The following is a 13,600-nucleotide window of genomic DNA, read 5'->3' as shown; positions in this document are numbered from 1 at the left end:
CTGGTGTTTGATTTTACGGCGCCCACCGGGGAACCAAATTTTATTTATTACAAAACTCAAAATTATAGTTCCCTTAACGACTTTCTTTCAAAATACCTCCGCAAGGCGGCGTCAAACACTTCCCCAACTGTCCTTTTTTTCCAAATGTCAATTTTCGGTTTTTTGGGTGGGGGTTCAGGTGCTTGTTCCGGTTGTTTTTCTTCTTCTTTTTCCTCCTTGATTTCTTGTTTCTTCTCTTCCACTTTCTCCACCGTCACTTTTTTCTCAGTTTCTTCCTCACTGTCGGAAGAATCGATGCTGAAGTCAGAATCGGCGTCTAGATTCGAAGGGAGATGTTCTTTCTTCACTTCTGTTTCTTCCTCCTTTTCGCTCTTATCCGATTGTGAGTCTGAACTGTGGCGTTTTCTGTATTTCCTCTTACTTGGCTTATCTTCTACTGTTTCTTCTTGTTTCTTATCTTTTGTTTTTTCTTCTTGTTCCTTATCTTTTGTTGTTTCTTCAAAATTTACTTTCTGGTCGTACAAATGGCGGTAAAACCCGTCCAAATTCCCCTGTTTCGTCACGTCTCCAATCGATTCCAAATACTCCTCCCTCCTTTCCAATTCCTCCATCTCTTTCATTTCCTCCAATTTCTTCTTGTAACTACTAGTGACGAACGCCTCCTTATCTTTAAATTCGTCACCTTCCGTCTCCCTTTCTTTCTGTACTTGGCGTTCAATGCGCCTTTCATTCTCTTTTTTGCGTCGATCAGCAGCAGCAAGCAATTTATTTATGTATTTGGGCTTCCTGTCCAGATCTTTCCTACTCAATTTTGACTCCTTACGTTTCTTGTCCATTTCGTCGTAAATCTCGTCATACTGGAACACTGTTGGGTCTTCCTCAACTGCCCGATTTTGCAAAATTTTGTCTTGTTTTTTAAGCGATTTTTTGGCCCCCGTGGGGACTGACTCCTCCTCATCGGACTCATCGAAAATTGCGGGGCGTTTAATCACTGCCTTGTCCTTGTTTGGGACGATTAAACCATACCTAGCCAGAAAGGCACGCAAAAATCACAATTTTATTCAAAAAACTTGCAAAAACTTACTGTTTTGACATTGTCGTTAGTTTGACGTTTTGAGGTTAGACAACTGTCAATTAACCCTCAAGAAAATTATTTTTTACACTTTTCTAAGACTCTTACGTCTCTAGAACAATTTAATACGTGACTGAATTGTAGATAAGTTAAATAAAATTATTTTTTTAACGAAAAATTTATTTTCAACGACAACAACATAACAATCCCAAATCCCCTATTTCGGTACTTCACTCAAAAATCCTAGGTAAAATATCGCCGCACCTGGCGGAGATTTTCAATTTAGCGTGTTTGTCGGCCCTTGTTGGCCCTATATTTACAATGGCAACGTCCTTTTTTTCCTCAACCGCCTGTAAAATAATTCTGTACCCGGAAAACACACTCAAACTTGAACCTAAGACTAGAATTGCATCACTTTGGGTCACATTCTGCCTGACTTTGTCCACACGTTCTTTGGGTACGTTATCGCCAAAGAACGTAATGTCGGGTTTGAGAACACCCTGGCAGTGGTCGCAAAACGGCGGCTTGAAATTTTCCACTTTCTCCTGGAAAAAAATAATGACAACACGAATTTGTGTAAGAAATTATTACTTGTGAAATTTCAACGTCACCATCCGGTCGTATCATTTGCGAAGTTTCGCGCAAATCGGGGTTTAACCCAATTAATTTCTCCTGTACTTTGTGTCTGTCGTAATTCTTGCCACATTTCAAGCAAATTACCCTGAACGCCGTTCCGTGCAACTCAATTACGTTACCAGACCCGGCTTTAAAATGCAAACTATCAACGTTTTGGGTCACAACGCACCCAACTTTGCCTACACTCTCTAAAAATTGGACTATATAGTGCGTTATATTTGGCTGGGTTTGCGAAAATTTGGGCCACCCTATATAGTTGCGAGCCCAGTATCTTTGCCTGACTTTCTCCGATTTTAAAAACTCCTGGTATTGGACTGGCCTGTGGTTGGTGCGCGCGTACAAACCTACATCTTCCGAGCGATAATCGGGGATTCCTAGACACGAAAATAGCGCCAAATTTTCAAAAATTAGTACTGACCTGATTCAGTCGAAATCCCGGCTCCAGTCAAGACTAGAATTTTGTCGTAATCGTCGATAAAGTTTTTAAGGGACTGGACGTCGGTACTGGGGGCTGGCGAGTGTCTTGGGATAAAGTCGCTCAAAATGGGGGTGCGTTTTAGTAAAAAGGGGAGTTGTCGGGTTAGATTTGACATGTTGTTGCGTTAAGACTGTCTCATTTCAACGGAACGTTCGGAACGACGTGATAAACACGGGATTGCAAGCAAATTAAAAGGATTGATTGGGAAAAAGTTAGGTTAACATAGACGTCAAAACTTGGGTATTGTTGGTTGCCTGACAATATAAATTTTTTTGAAAATTCGGTGAATTTACGAATTCAATTTGAACGAACAAAAATAGGAGAGGCACCACAAATTAAAAGTGATGGTTTTAGTATAAAATTTCGTACTTATTTCAATTTCTTTGTTGTGGGAATTCCCTGACTTCTATCATTCGAAAGATGACACTTCATTTTTCTAAACAAAATAAAAATGGCTGCCACCGCAGTGCAACAAACAAACGTAACCGATTATCTTTCGAAAAAACAGAAAGAAAGCCCCAAAGACCTTGCCACGGAATGGGCAGAAATCGAGGAACTGCACAACAAAAAGTAAGTTACCAAAATCCCGTCCCTAATACAAAAAAACCGTAACCTCAAAACCTAGGTTATGGCACCAACTCACCCTCAAACTGCTCAATTTCATCAAAAAACCGGAGCTGCAAAAAGGCGACAACCTTGTCCAGCTCTACAACAACTTTATCCAAACTTTCGAAAATAAGTAAGTCATTTCGTGTGCCATAACCCCACTTTTGACCCCGGCATGATTCAGGATAAATCCTTTGTCTTTGGTGGAAATCGCCGCTGTTGTCGTCGAACAGTTCAAAGACCCCAAAGAAGCGATCAGTTTTTTGGAAAAGACCGAAACTAAAGTCAAAATCAACCCAGACGCTCAGAATTTGTGTAAAGTCTTGGCGGGTCAAATCCAGCTCGACAAATTGAACGATTTGGACGCCACCAAGAAAGTGATCGAGGAAGTGGAAGCGACTTTAGATAACGCCGATGGGGTTACGGCCGTCCATGGCCGCTTTTACCTCCTAGCGTCGCAATATTACAGGTAGTAGAAAAAAAATGTATGTAACCCCAAAAATTATTTTTTGGCCAGAATTCAAGGCGACCACGCCCAGTACTACCGTACAGCCTTGCGATACTTGGGCTGCATTGATCTCGACACCCTCACAGCTGAGGTCAAGCACCAGCATGCATTTTTCCTTGGTTTGGCGGCCCTGCTGGGTGAAGGGGTGTACAACTTGGGCGAGTTATTGGCCCACCCTGTATTAGAGTCGCTCAAATCGACCGAAACTGGGTGGCTTGTTGAGCTTTTGTATGCTTTTAATTCCGGTGATATTAATAAGTATGAACAGATGAGGTCGCATTGGGGGGCTATTGCCGATTTGGCGGCTCAGGAGTTGTTCCTGAGACAGAAAATATCACTTTTGTGCCTTATGGAGGTGAGGGTGGGATTACAAGGGAGTGAAAATTAATTCATTTTTTAACAGATGACGTTCAAAAGGCCGTCACATAATAGACAATTGACGTTTAATGAAATTGCAAAAGAGACTAAACTGCCAGTCAATGAAGTCGAGGTTTTGGTTATGAAAGCCTTGTCGCAGGGTTTGGTCAAGGGTGCCATTGATCAGGTGAGTTTAGGCCAGGTTTTGTCTAGGTGTCAAAGCTATTCAATCAAATCATTGGGCCAACCTAGAATTTGCTAGGTTTTAGTACCGATTTTACTTTGTTTCACCCAGGTTTTCTAAACTTTCGTTATTATTTTTATTACATACATTATTTTTATTACATAGGTTGAGTTATGTTTTCAGTTCCAATAAAATTGTCACTGTTTTAAAGTTTTAAAACAATTTGTTTCAACTAATTGATTTCTAAAATTTACAAAATAAGACCGTTTTTACTTAGGTTTGTAATACTTTTGTGTAGTTCAAGTATTAAGTATTTAAATTAAATTATAGGTGTTTGGCCGTTTTTTAAGCCTAGGTTTCAGATTCTGAAAGATTTGAAAAATATGTTTTAAGCAAGATTTAAAAAATTGAATAAAAGCTTCTTTGCCTAAATTTTTCTAGATTTGTGAACTGATTTTACAAAATATGTACACAATTTTATGGCTAAGTTTTTTAATCTTTCATCATTTTTAAATCGGTCCAGACTTCGGTTTTTGGGATATAAATTAATGACTATTTTTTTACATTTCCCTAGTTTGTTCGAGATTGAAAAATTGTTTTCTATAAGTTGTGTTAGATTTTGAGTTAATCGACATTTGTTTCAGCCATTTAATTTCCAAAATTGACAAAATAAAGCCGTTACTTTCACTTAGATTTGGAATAGAACTTGTTTAATTTCAGAACTAACTTTAAATTTTTTCACTCAAGTTTATGCCTTTTTTTCGAATCTTTGTCCATCCTTAAATCGGTCTAGTCTTCGTTTTTTTTTTTTTTTTTTTTGATAAAAATGAATAAGTCTTTGTTGTTTTGCATTTCATAATATTGAGCTTTTTTTTTTAAATCATTGTTCAAGGTTGAAAAATTGTTTTTCTACTAGCAATTTTTAAAATTGTTAAATTAAGACCGTTTTCACTTGGGCTTGAAATTGGTTTTTTAAATACCAAGTTTAAAATTATTTTTTTTAGGATTTCAAAAAATTAAATTTTGCTTTATCAAAAAAAAAATATTAGAAAAATGAATAAGTAATTGTTGCATTTCATAGGTTTGTGAGTTTTTTTTAGTGATGTTCAAGATTGAAAAATTGTTTTTGTGGTAATCATTTTTAAAACTATTAAAATAAGACCGTTTTCGCTTAGGATTGAAATTGGTTTTTTAGATTCCGAGTTTAAAAATAATGTTTTAAATGTTAGAGAATTGAATTTTGCTTTAAAAACCAAGATTCAACAAAGTAATTGGATAAGAACGTCTTTGCCTGGAATTTGCTAAATTTCAGAACTAATTTATCAAATTGTTTCACTCAGATTTTTGCCTAAGTTTTTGAATCTTTCATCATCTGTAAATTGGTCTAGATTTCCGGTTTTTTGGATAAAAATGAATAAAGTAATTGTTGCATTTCATAAGTTTGTGAGTTTTTTTAGTGATGTTCAAGATTGAAAAATTGTTTTTGTGTTAATAATTTTTAAAACTTTAAAAAATGTTTTAAATGTTAGAGAATTGCATTTTGCTTTAGAAACCAAGATACAACAAAGTAATTGGATAAGAACTTTTTTGGCCTAGAATTTGTTAAATTTCATAACTAATTTATCAAATTGTTTCACTCAGGTTTATGCCTAAGTTTTTTAATCTTTCGTCATCTTTAAATTGGTCTAGATATCCGGTTTTTTGGATAAAAATGAATGAGTAATTGTGGCATTTCATAAGTTTTTGAGCTTTTTTGTGATTGAAAAATTGTTTTTTTAGGCAATTTTTAGCTGTAAGGCTTTGTCTGGTTAAATAATTACAAAAAAATAATTTTAATTTTAGGTTGCGGGTACCGTTAACATGACTTGGGTGCAACCCAGAGTCCTGGACCGTTCTCAAATCTCCTCAATGATCGAAAGACTTAACGAGTGGTGCATTCACGTCAATAGCATGGAACAGCTACTAGAAGAAAAAGCAAACGAAATATTAACCTTGTAATAATTTATTCTTTCGTTTAATCATTTATACAAAAATATAGTAACTATCACGTAAGTGTCTATACACCAACATACGGGGGATCCAAATGGTTAACCAAGAAACAACAAATCCTCCAGTACGTATCCAACTGATCCAAACTACAAATCAGAGTGGGAAAAGCCCCCCTCAAGATTTGAAACCCTTTAATACACCCTAAAATACGCTGGAGGTGTGCTTGGAGATCAACGCGCGCAGCTTTGGCTTTATTCCAAGCTTCACAATTGCACACTTTCGGCTTTTCACACCTTTCGATGATCGTCTTATCGTTAACATGCACTGCGTACAAATGCGACGCATTTTCAACGAAGCCCTCTGGCGAAATCTCAATTAAAGCCTTAGTTCTCTCGTACACATTTTTCACAGATGTCACTTCGAAAAAAGTCTCGCAACATTGAACAATCACGCGGTTGTTGGCGCCCGGCTTTCCTTTAAACAAATCCAACAGCAGCTTGAGCCAAAACGAGCAAATTTTCTGAACTTGCACGTGAGAAATATTACATCTGAACGCCAAATCCTGGAGTTGTAAGCCGAGGCGCAGCCGAGTCAGCACCAGGATAAGCTGTTCATCCATGTTGAGTTGGTGGTGAAACTCTGACGAAAGGTAGATTGTCCGGATTTTGTCCAGAAATTTGAGGAGATAGCCCCGACTGGAAAAGCCAGTGTAGAATTTTAGAGTGCTCTCGTTCTCGAGGATGCTTTTTAGGAATAAGCCGCTCCTTGGCGGGGCGCGGAACAGCTTGGCAAGGAGGTCGTGGTTGATGGCTTTCAGTCGTTTGATCTGCGAAAAAATTGGGGGAATTTTGATACAAAAAATCAAGTATTTTTGGTCACGCGGAATTTTTTGGAAATTTAGTTGTTTACAACTTTCTTCCTTTTTCAGGAAAGTTTGCTATACTGGATCGAGAAATCACCAAACTAGTTGGAAATCAGTATTTTAAGTATTTTTCAATTTCCACCCAAAAAGTCAATTGTTTCGTAAGATTTGCTCAAAAATAAATCCACGAATTTATTCAAAGATAGCACTATTTCTTTTTTTGTGAAAAATGGCTTAAATTTGGTCGAGAACGACATAATATTTTATTGAAAATGGACCAGAAAAGCAATTATTTTGAAGAATTTTTGTCCAAATACGAGTAGATAGAAAATTCACAAAAATAGTTTTTTAATTTTTTGAGCCCTATGATTCAAAAATTTTCTAAAACAAACTAAATATTTGGTAAATTATGCCAAAAACAGTGTCTTTTTCGAGTATTTACGCACATATTTTTGGTAAAAACAATGTGTTTATGTATTTTTTTGCTAAAACTGACTGAAAAATCAAAGTATAACAAAACTAACGATACGTTAGTTTGTTTTATCTGAGTTGAACGAAAGCTTGTAATAAATGTTATTATATATTACCCTTTTTTTGTAAAATTACCATAAAAACAGGCCGAAATTGTTTTTCTTTGTAGGAACATTTTAATTTAAAACACGTTGCTATGGTAAGCGTGTTTTAAATAGTGTTTATAACCTAGGATTCAGATAAAAAGAAGTCTTAAAATGTTACCAACAAATTTTTTTTAGGTTCGTTTTTTAATGTTTATTTTGCAAAAGTTGTCAAAACGAGAAATAAAAACATACAAAATTACCAAAACTGATGATATCTTGTCTGGTTTAGCTTATTTTTAAGAGAAATTTTGTCAAAAATGAGCCAAAAAAAATCACAAAATTTGATCAAGATGTTCTAATCCTTACTTTTCAAGCCGTTTCTGTCGTAAGTTTCATTTTTGTATGAGATTTCACAAAAACAGGGGGACAAATTACCAAATTTGGTCAATAATCATATGCGTTTTCGCTCCAGAAACGCCATAATTTAGTCAAATTTTCTTAAGAACAGGCCAAAAACATAAATTTATTTTAATTAAAAATTAAAAAAAAAAGGTTTTTCCGTAAAATTGACCGACGAAGAAAACACCAAATTCGAACGATATTATTTTATCTTGTTTGGTTTCATTTAGTTTAGTTTTTTTTTTTTTTTTTGAACAGATATCCTTAATTTGCAAGACCTTGCCAAAACTAGAAATACAATCATAAAAAAAATAAAAAATATGTTTTTTTATCAGAAAAGAATATTTTTGCTTACAAATTAGGATTTTAAAATTTATAAAAGCTTTGGGAACAGTGCTCAATTTAAGAAAGTAATTCTGTCATGCCGTATTATTATGAGTTTTGAACATTATTTTTTACTTTTTAGTTCGTCTTTTAAACGAAGCTTATTTCTAAAAAAAATTATTTTTTTAAAGTAATCAAAACTGATTTTTTGCTACAATTTGATTAATTTTGAAGGAAATTAAATCAAAAATTATTGAATTAAATAAATTAAAATCAAAACAGGTGTAATTGTGTAATTTATAATTGTTTTAGAGGTGGCAGCACTGACCTCATCGGTGTTTTGGTTTGTCGTCTCAACGTGCCGTTTCTTATACTCTGTGTTTTCTTGTAAGAGTTGCTCATGACTGTCCTTGAGATACTCTATGTAATTCATGTTGAGGGCATAGTTGTGGTCCCAATAATCCGGTCTGAATTTTGGCCGATTATTTTTTTTCTCCCTAATTAAATCAACTTGTTTTTCAACTACAGCGGGATAAACCTCCTCTCGGGCCACTCCAAGTTCGTCACTTGTGAACACTTCCGAGTTACCACCTGGAACAATTTTTTATTTATTTATTTTTTTCTTAAACTTGAATAATTATTACTAATATTTCGCCGATTTTGGCCCAACGTCGACTGCTCCCGAGGTTTCTCAACCGAAATCCGCAAATGGGGGAAGTAGATGGTACCACTGTTAGTGAAATCCCTGATCCCCGATAAACTATAATGGCGGCTGCAGATAAACTCAGACCGAATTCGCATTATATTTGTGTTTTTTTGGATTGAATTTAAATACGTTAGGATTGTATTCATCCATTGCGGCCTTATTGCATAATATGCGACGTGGCTTAACTGAGTGGCGTATCTACAAGAGCAAGAGGGGATGCAACATTTTACATCCAAACGTTCATTTGCCATGTAATAGCAAAATAATAACGACTGCAAATAAATCACTGATTCACAATCGTTCTAAAGTTAGTTCTCACCCTTTGGGACTACAAATTGCAAGAAACGTCAGCCACTGCGAGGTTAGGTTTAATTCGCGCTCGGCCACCAGGTGTCGTCAAGAAAAAAACAACATCCATAGAAGTAACAAATTGAGAACACTTATTCTAATTTTCCAAAAAATTATTTAAAAAAATAAATACTGTTTATGTTAATGTGTCCTATGTGATGCTACTAACAATAAATACAGGATGACCCAGGGGTGTGTAATCGGTCTATAACTTTTTTGATAATTAAGATATTACTATGCGTTTTTATTATCCGATAAATCGACTTAAAATCCACAATCTAAAAATATTTTTATTATGCTGAGGGTGTTGTACACCAAAGTTTTATTTTTTTCACGTATCGATAACATTTTTGATGAGCTCTCTAATTAATGTTAACTAAAAAAATACCATTTTTTTATCAAAACGACCCTGTATTTTAACGTCTTTTTAAAATGTTAGCGCGATTTTTATTATTAAAAGCCCAACTATCGTATGTTTTAAAGTTATTGGGTCGAATGGTGAACAACCAACATTACAAGACACTTTTTTTCTATTTTTCAGTAACGTTTTTATTTTTAACAAATTGATTGTCGTTTTTTCGCCAGTCACTGTGTGAGCCAAAACCATGATTTTGCCAACGTCCACTATTTCCTAACGTTGGGTTTCTTACGAGCTTTGCCCTAAAAATAAAATAAACTTAATTCAATGGACACAAAGAAAATAAGTTAGGTTACGTCATTGTCACATTTTAAATTTCCCGCGAACTCGGTTAGTCAAAACCCGGCTTTATTACCAATCAATCGCTCGATTCTCTTTGCAGTAATGTAATTTTAATTGTATTTATTGACTGTATGATACTACGATATCAGTGATTAGTCATTCCTTTGCGGCAAAACCAAATTAGTTGATTTTCGCCTCGTTATCGGTTGTTGTTTTGGATGCGCAGTAGAGGAAGTTATTGCGATCGATTGTTTTGTGTCATAACAAGCAAAAGTGACCAAAGTGAACAAACGTATCGAAACCTTGTCAACGGCCCAAATTCCTGTGTCAAAACCCTCAAAATGAAATTCCAATACAAAGAAGAGCACCCGTTTGAGAAGAGAAAGTCCGAGGGCGAGAAAATCCGCCGAAAGTACCCCGACAGGGTCCCCGTAAGTATCTGCGTCATTGCACCCAAACAAAGAAGCGCCCCGTCCAGAGCCCCAAATTGGGGCCAAAGCCCCCGTTCCTAGCCCCATTTTCCCCGATTTCACCACACGTCGTCATTTGTTTTGTTTTTACGAAAATGGCGTATCAAGGTCACGTGATGTCAATTGTTTTCGTAATCAGGTGATCGTCGAAAAAGCCCCCAGGGCCCGAATTGGTGATTTGGACAAGAAGAAATATTTGGTTCCGTCGGATTTGACCGTGGGACAGTTTTACTTTTTGATTAGGAAACGGATCCATTTAAGGCCCGAGGATGCGTTGTTTTTCTTTGTAAATAACGTCATTCCGCCCACTTCGGCCACCATGGGCTCGCTCTACCAGGTTGGTAGCACTGGTGTGTGATCTAGGGGATTTACTCACGGTTTTAGGAGCATCACGAAGAGGACTTTTTCTTGTACATTGCTTACTCTGATGAAAACGTTTACGGAAGCGAGGAGCTCTAATTTAGCAACAAATGAAATTTTTATAAATCTCTGATTACAATAAAGCACCGGTAAAAGTTTAACATTTATTTTATATTACTTATAAGGCTTTTGTTTGTCTGAGTGGCGACTTTTTCTAATTGTGATAGTTGTATTGTTTATTTTTATCTTCTGATAGGGCTGAATATTCTAACACTTTTGAGTTGAATGTTACGGAAGCGCTGCTATGAAAGGAAGACGTTTCATCACAAATTTAATAAACTGATATTTAATTTTTGATGGAATTACGAAAGTATTAGATTAGGTATGTAAAAGAGATGATGTAGTTATCTAAATAAAAATATTTAAAAACCAAGACTTTTTAGTTATTATTTGTTTGCAAAAACTTCGTGAAATTGTTATCATTGTGTTAACAATTCAAATTTTTGGTGGTGTCCTTTGTTTTGTTGGGTTTTCCCCAACTGTGTAAATTTATTCTATTTTAATGGTGAAAAGCCGATCCTTAGGCCACTAACTAGTGCACATATAACTAAAGAACTAATTTTAGTGTTAAATACGATAACGAAAGTGCAATATTTTCCCCATTTTAGGAATTAAGAACGCATTTCAATTTTATGTTGGTAGTGACAAAATCACTAGCAGCGCCATCTCCTTTCACCGCAACATCTGCAAAGGTGAGTGTCTTCGAAGTGAATTTTTACAAAAATCCACAATCATCGTCCATTTTTCGTTACTTTTTTGCCCCAAAACCTTTTCTAAAACAATCGTCGGCTCATTTAAAACCCAAATCTAGTGTTATTTCAGTGAAATTGTGCCGAAAAAACATTTTGTGAGGTTATTCGTAAAAGTGTCAATACACCGTCTTACATCCGTAAAATGCCTTTAAAGTGATGATTTTATTTGCCTTAGGACACTTCTGAAGACTGCAGTGTCGAATAACGTGAATCTGACCACTTTTGTGAAAATTCGCCAACATAACCCCAGATTTCGGCAGTCACACGTTGCACTCATAACCCAGTGTGTTTTTTCAGATGGCACCGACAGCGAAGGCTGCAAAGCAGGAAAAAAAGCCGGACGATAAGAAAAAATCGTCGAAACCGCGCAACTACGACCTCGGCAATGGCGTAATGCGTTTTTCCCGCACCCGCATGTACCATAAGAAAGCCCTTTACAAGTTCATGGGCAAGAAAGTGAAGGCCACTAAAAAACCGGCGAAGCCAGCTTTCGTCACGAAGCAAATCGGCGGCGACAAAAACGGCAAGGAACGCAAGGTTTTCCTTAAGAAACGCCGCAATTATTACCCCACTCAGGACAAGATCCGCAAGCACCCGGCGAAGAAAACGTTCAAGCAACATAAACGCCACTTGCGCTCGACTCTTACTCCCGGCACTGTGTGTATCCTTCTCGCGGGCTCGCACAAGGGCAAGCGGGTCGTGTTCTTGAAGCAGTTGCACTCGGGGCTGCTGCTGGTGACGGGGCCCATGCAGATCAACTCGTGTCCCTTGAGGCGGATCAGTCAGAGATATGTTATAGGCACGCAGACGAAAATCGATGTTAGCGGTGTGAAAATCCCGGAAACTATCAATGATGAGTATTTCCGGCGCAAGAGGGAGAAGAGGGCCAAGAAGGAGGAAGGGGATATTTTCCAGGCCAAGAAGGAGGCGTACAAAGTGAGCGATCAGAGGAAAGCTGACCAAAAAGTAGTCGACAAGCAAGTCTTTGAAGCTATTAAGAAGCACCCCGATAGGAAAGTTTTGTTGGCTTATTTGTCGGCTATGTTCGGGCTGAGGTCGTCGCAGTACCCTCACAGAATGCAGTTTTAGATTAAGTACCATGTTTTATTGATTTAACTGTAAAAAATTGACAATTCAATAAAGGATGGTTTTCTATACACACAGCCCACATTTATTTTTCTTACTAAAAAATCGGTTTATGCTACGGAGGTCTGTACGGTGTCCTACCGACTTGGTAATATTTAAAGTTAAATATCTTTCAAGTAATCAGCACTTGAAAGACACTTAACTCTTATTGTTTTTGGATAGACAGTTTAAAGGTCTTTTAAATGTAAAAATAAAAAATAGTGTTCCATTTAAAATTTTTAAGTTATTTAACTTTTAACAAACATTTTTTTGATCGAAATGACTAAGAAAAAATACATTCCTAAAGTTTAAACATTTTACTTGAAAGTGGTGAAAGTCCAATTTTTGTAGTCTTAGTTTTTGAGTAATACATTTTTAAAATAAGAGTGTTTTCGTTAAAATACTTAAAAAACCAAGGAAAATAAACAGACATTAGTTAAGTCAAAATTATTAGTTTTAAAAGCTACATCAAAAATGCAAATAAATTACAAAAAAACAACATGTATATAGAAAGTTAGTCTCTACGGCTTAGGAAAATTAGTAATTTTTGTATTAAGTGCGCGAAATGAGTGTTTTTTTAATGGCGCCTGAGAATGTTATTTTAGTCGAGACCGCCAGGTCGAGACCTAAAAGACATTCGAAGGCGCCATTAAAACATGAATTTCGCCACGAAATACAAACAACGTTTTTTCTACAGCCTCCAGATGAAGAAAAAAGTAACAGAAATTAGTTGGAACAAAATGGTCTGATAAATCGAGTTGCTTGCATGGTTACGATGATAAATAAAAGTGATAGTTGCGAAAAATTTGTCACAATAGGTATTTTTGTTGAAGAAGTGTGATGGATTTTAGCAGCGAAAACGAAATAGATGCAATTGCAAGCGCGGCAGTGTCGAATCTTTTGCCTGCTAAATCAAGACCGCAGTACGAAAAAACGTATCTTCAGTTTCGGCAGTGGTGTTCTATGAAAAAGATTGATCAAGTAACGGAAAATGTTTTGTTGGCGTATTTGGAAGAAAAGTCTACCACCTTAAAGCCACCAACACTCTGGGCCCTTTATGCGATGTTGAAAGCCACCTTAAACGTTAAAGAGAATATCGATACACGT

At 36.3% G+C, this 13,600-nt stretch overlaps 6 protein-coding genes across 6 annotated transcripts; 3 read left to right on the top strand and 3 right to left on the bottom strand.

The window, feature by feature from the left end:
* Window positions 1–6: 6 nt before the first annotated feature.
* On the bottom strand, window positions 7–1,224 carry LOC661686 (uncharacterized protein). The gene is made up of 2 exons (XM_967834.5): window positions 1,085–1,224; window positions 7–1,026 (listed from the first exon to the last, which is right to left on the bottom strand). Exons 1-2 carry the CDS (start codon window positions 1,093–1,095, stop codon window positions 63–65), a joined length of 975 nt encoding a protein of 324 aa, XP_972927.1. The 5' UTR covers window positions 1,096–1,224; the 3' UTR covers window positions 7–62.
* A 7-nt stretch (window positions 1,225–1,231) lies between these two features.
* On the bottom strand, window positions 1,232–2,454 carry Sirt4 (Sirtuin 4). The gene is made up of 3 exons (XM_967874.4): window positions 2,127–2,454; window positions 1,664–2,082; window positions 1,232–1,617 (listed from the first exon to the last, which is right to left on the bottom strand). The coding sequence occupies exons 1-3, from the start codon at window positions 2,299–2,301 to the stop codon at window positions 1,303–1,305; spliced, it is 909 nt and encodes a 302-aa protein (XP_972967.1). The 5' UTR covers window positions 2,302–2,454; the 3' UTR covers window positions 1,232–1,302.
* Window positions 2,455–2,597: 143 nt separating this feature from the next.
* Rpn9 (Regulatory particle non-ATPase 9) lies at window positions 2,598–5,893 on the top strand. Its single transcript, XM_967909.4, has 6 exons — window positions 2,598–2,756; window positions 2,812–2,925; window positions 2,977–3,261; window positions 3,310–3,655; window positions 3,704–3,844; window positions 5,684–5,893. Exons 1-6 carry the CDS (start codon window positions 2,638–2,640, stop codon window positions 5,837–5,839), a joined length of 1,161 nt encoding a protein of 386 aa, XP_973002.1. The 5' UTR covers window positions 2,598–2,637; the 3' UTR covers window positions 5,840–5,893.
* On the bottom strand, window positions 5,828–9,855 carry LOC100141600 (uncharacterized). Its single transcript, XM_015981067.2, has 5 exons — window positions 9,741–9,855; window positions 8,998–9,686; window positions 8,617–8,950; window positions 8,301–8,563; window positions 5,828–6,656 (listed from the first exon to the last, which is right to left on the bottom strand). The coding sequence occupies exons 3-5, from the start codon at window positions 8,927–8,929 to the stop codon at window positions 5,898–5,900; spliced, it is 1,335 nt and encodes a 444-aa protein (XP_015836553.1). The 5' UTR covers window positions 8,930–8,950; window positions 8,998–9,686; window positions 9,741–9,855; the 3' UTR covers window positions 5,828–5,897.
* Window positions 9,856–9,906: 51 nt separating this feature from the next.
* Window positions 9,907–10,989, top strand: LOC661847 (gamma-aminobutyric acid receptor-associated protein). Its single transcript, XM_967980.5, has 3 exons — window positions 9,907–10,157; window positions 10,336–10,533; window positions 10,581–10,989. Exons 1-3 carry the CDS (start codon window positions 9,945–9,947, stop codon window positions 10,653–10,655), a joined length of 486 nt encoding a protein of 161 aa, XP_973073.2. The 5' UTR covers window positions 9,907–9,944; the 3' UTR covers window positions 10,656–10,989.
* Window positions 10,990–11,152: 163 nt separating this feature from the next.
* Window positions 11,153–12,525, top strand: RpL6 (Ribosomal protein L6). Its single transcript, XM_968022.5, has 2 exons — window positions 11,153–11,308; window positions 11,666–12,525. The coding sequence occupies exons 1-2, from the start codon at window positions 11,249–11,251 to the stop codon at window positions 12,455–12,457; spliced, it is 852 nt and encodes a 283-aa protein (XP_973115.2). The 5' UTR covers window positions 11,153–11,248; the 3' UTR covers window positions 12,458–12,525.
* The last annotated feature ends 1,075 nt before the right edge of the window (window positions 12,526–13,600 follow it).

This window comes from Tribolium castaneum, chromosome 8 (assembly GCF_031307605.1).
Source record: "Tribolium castaneum strain GA2 chromosome 8, icTriCast1.1, whole genome shotgun sequence".
Classification (NCBI taxonomy): domain Eukaryota; kingdom Metazoa; phylum Arthropoda; class Insecta; order Coleoptera; family Tenebrionidae; genus Tribolium; species Tribolium castaneum.
This window is presented reverse-complemented; position numbering and strand designations above follow the sequence as displayed.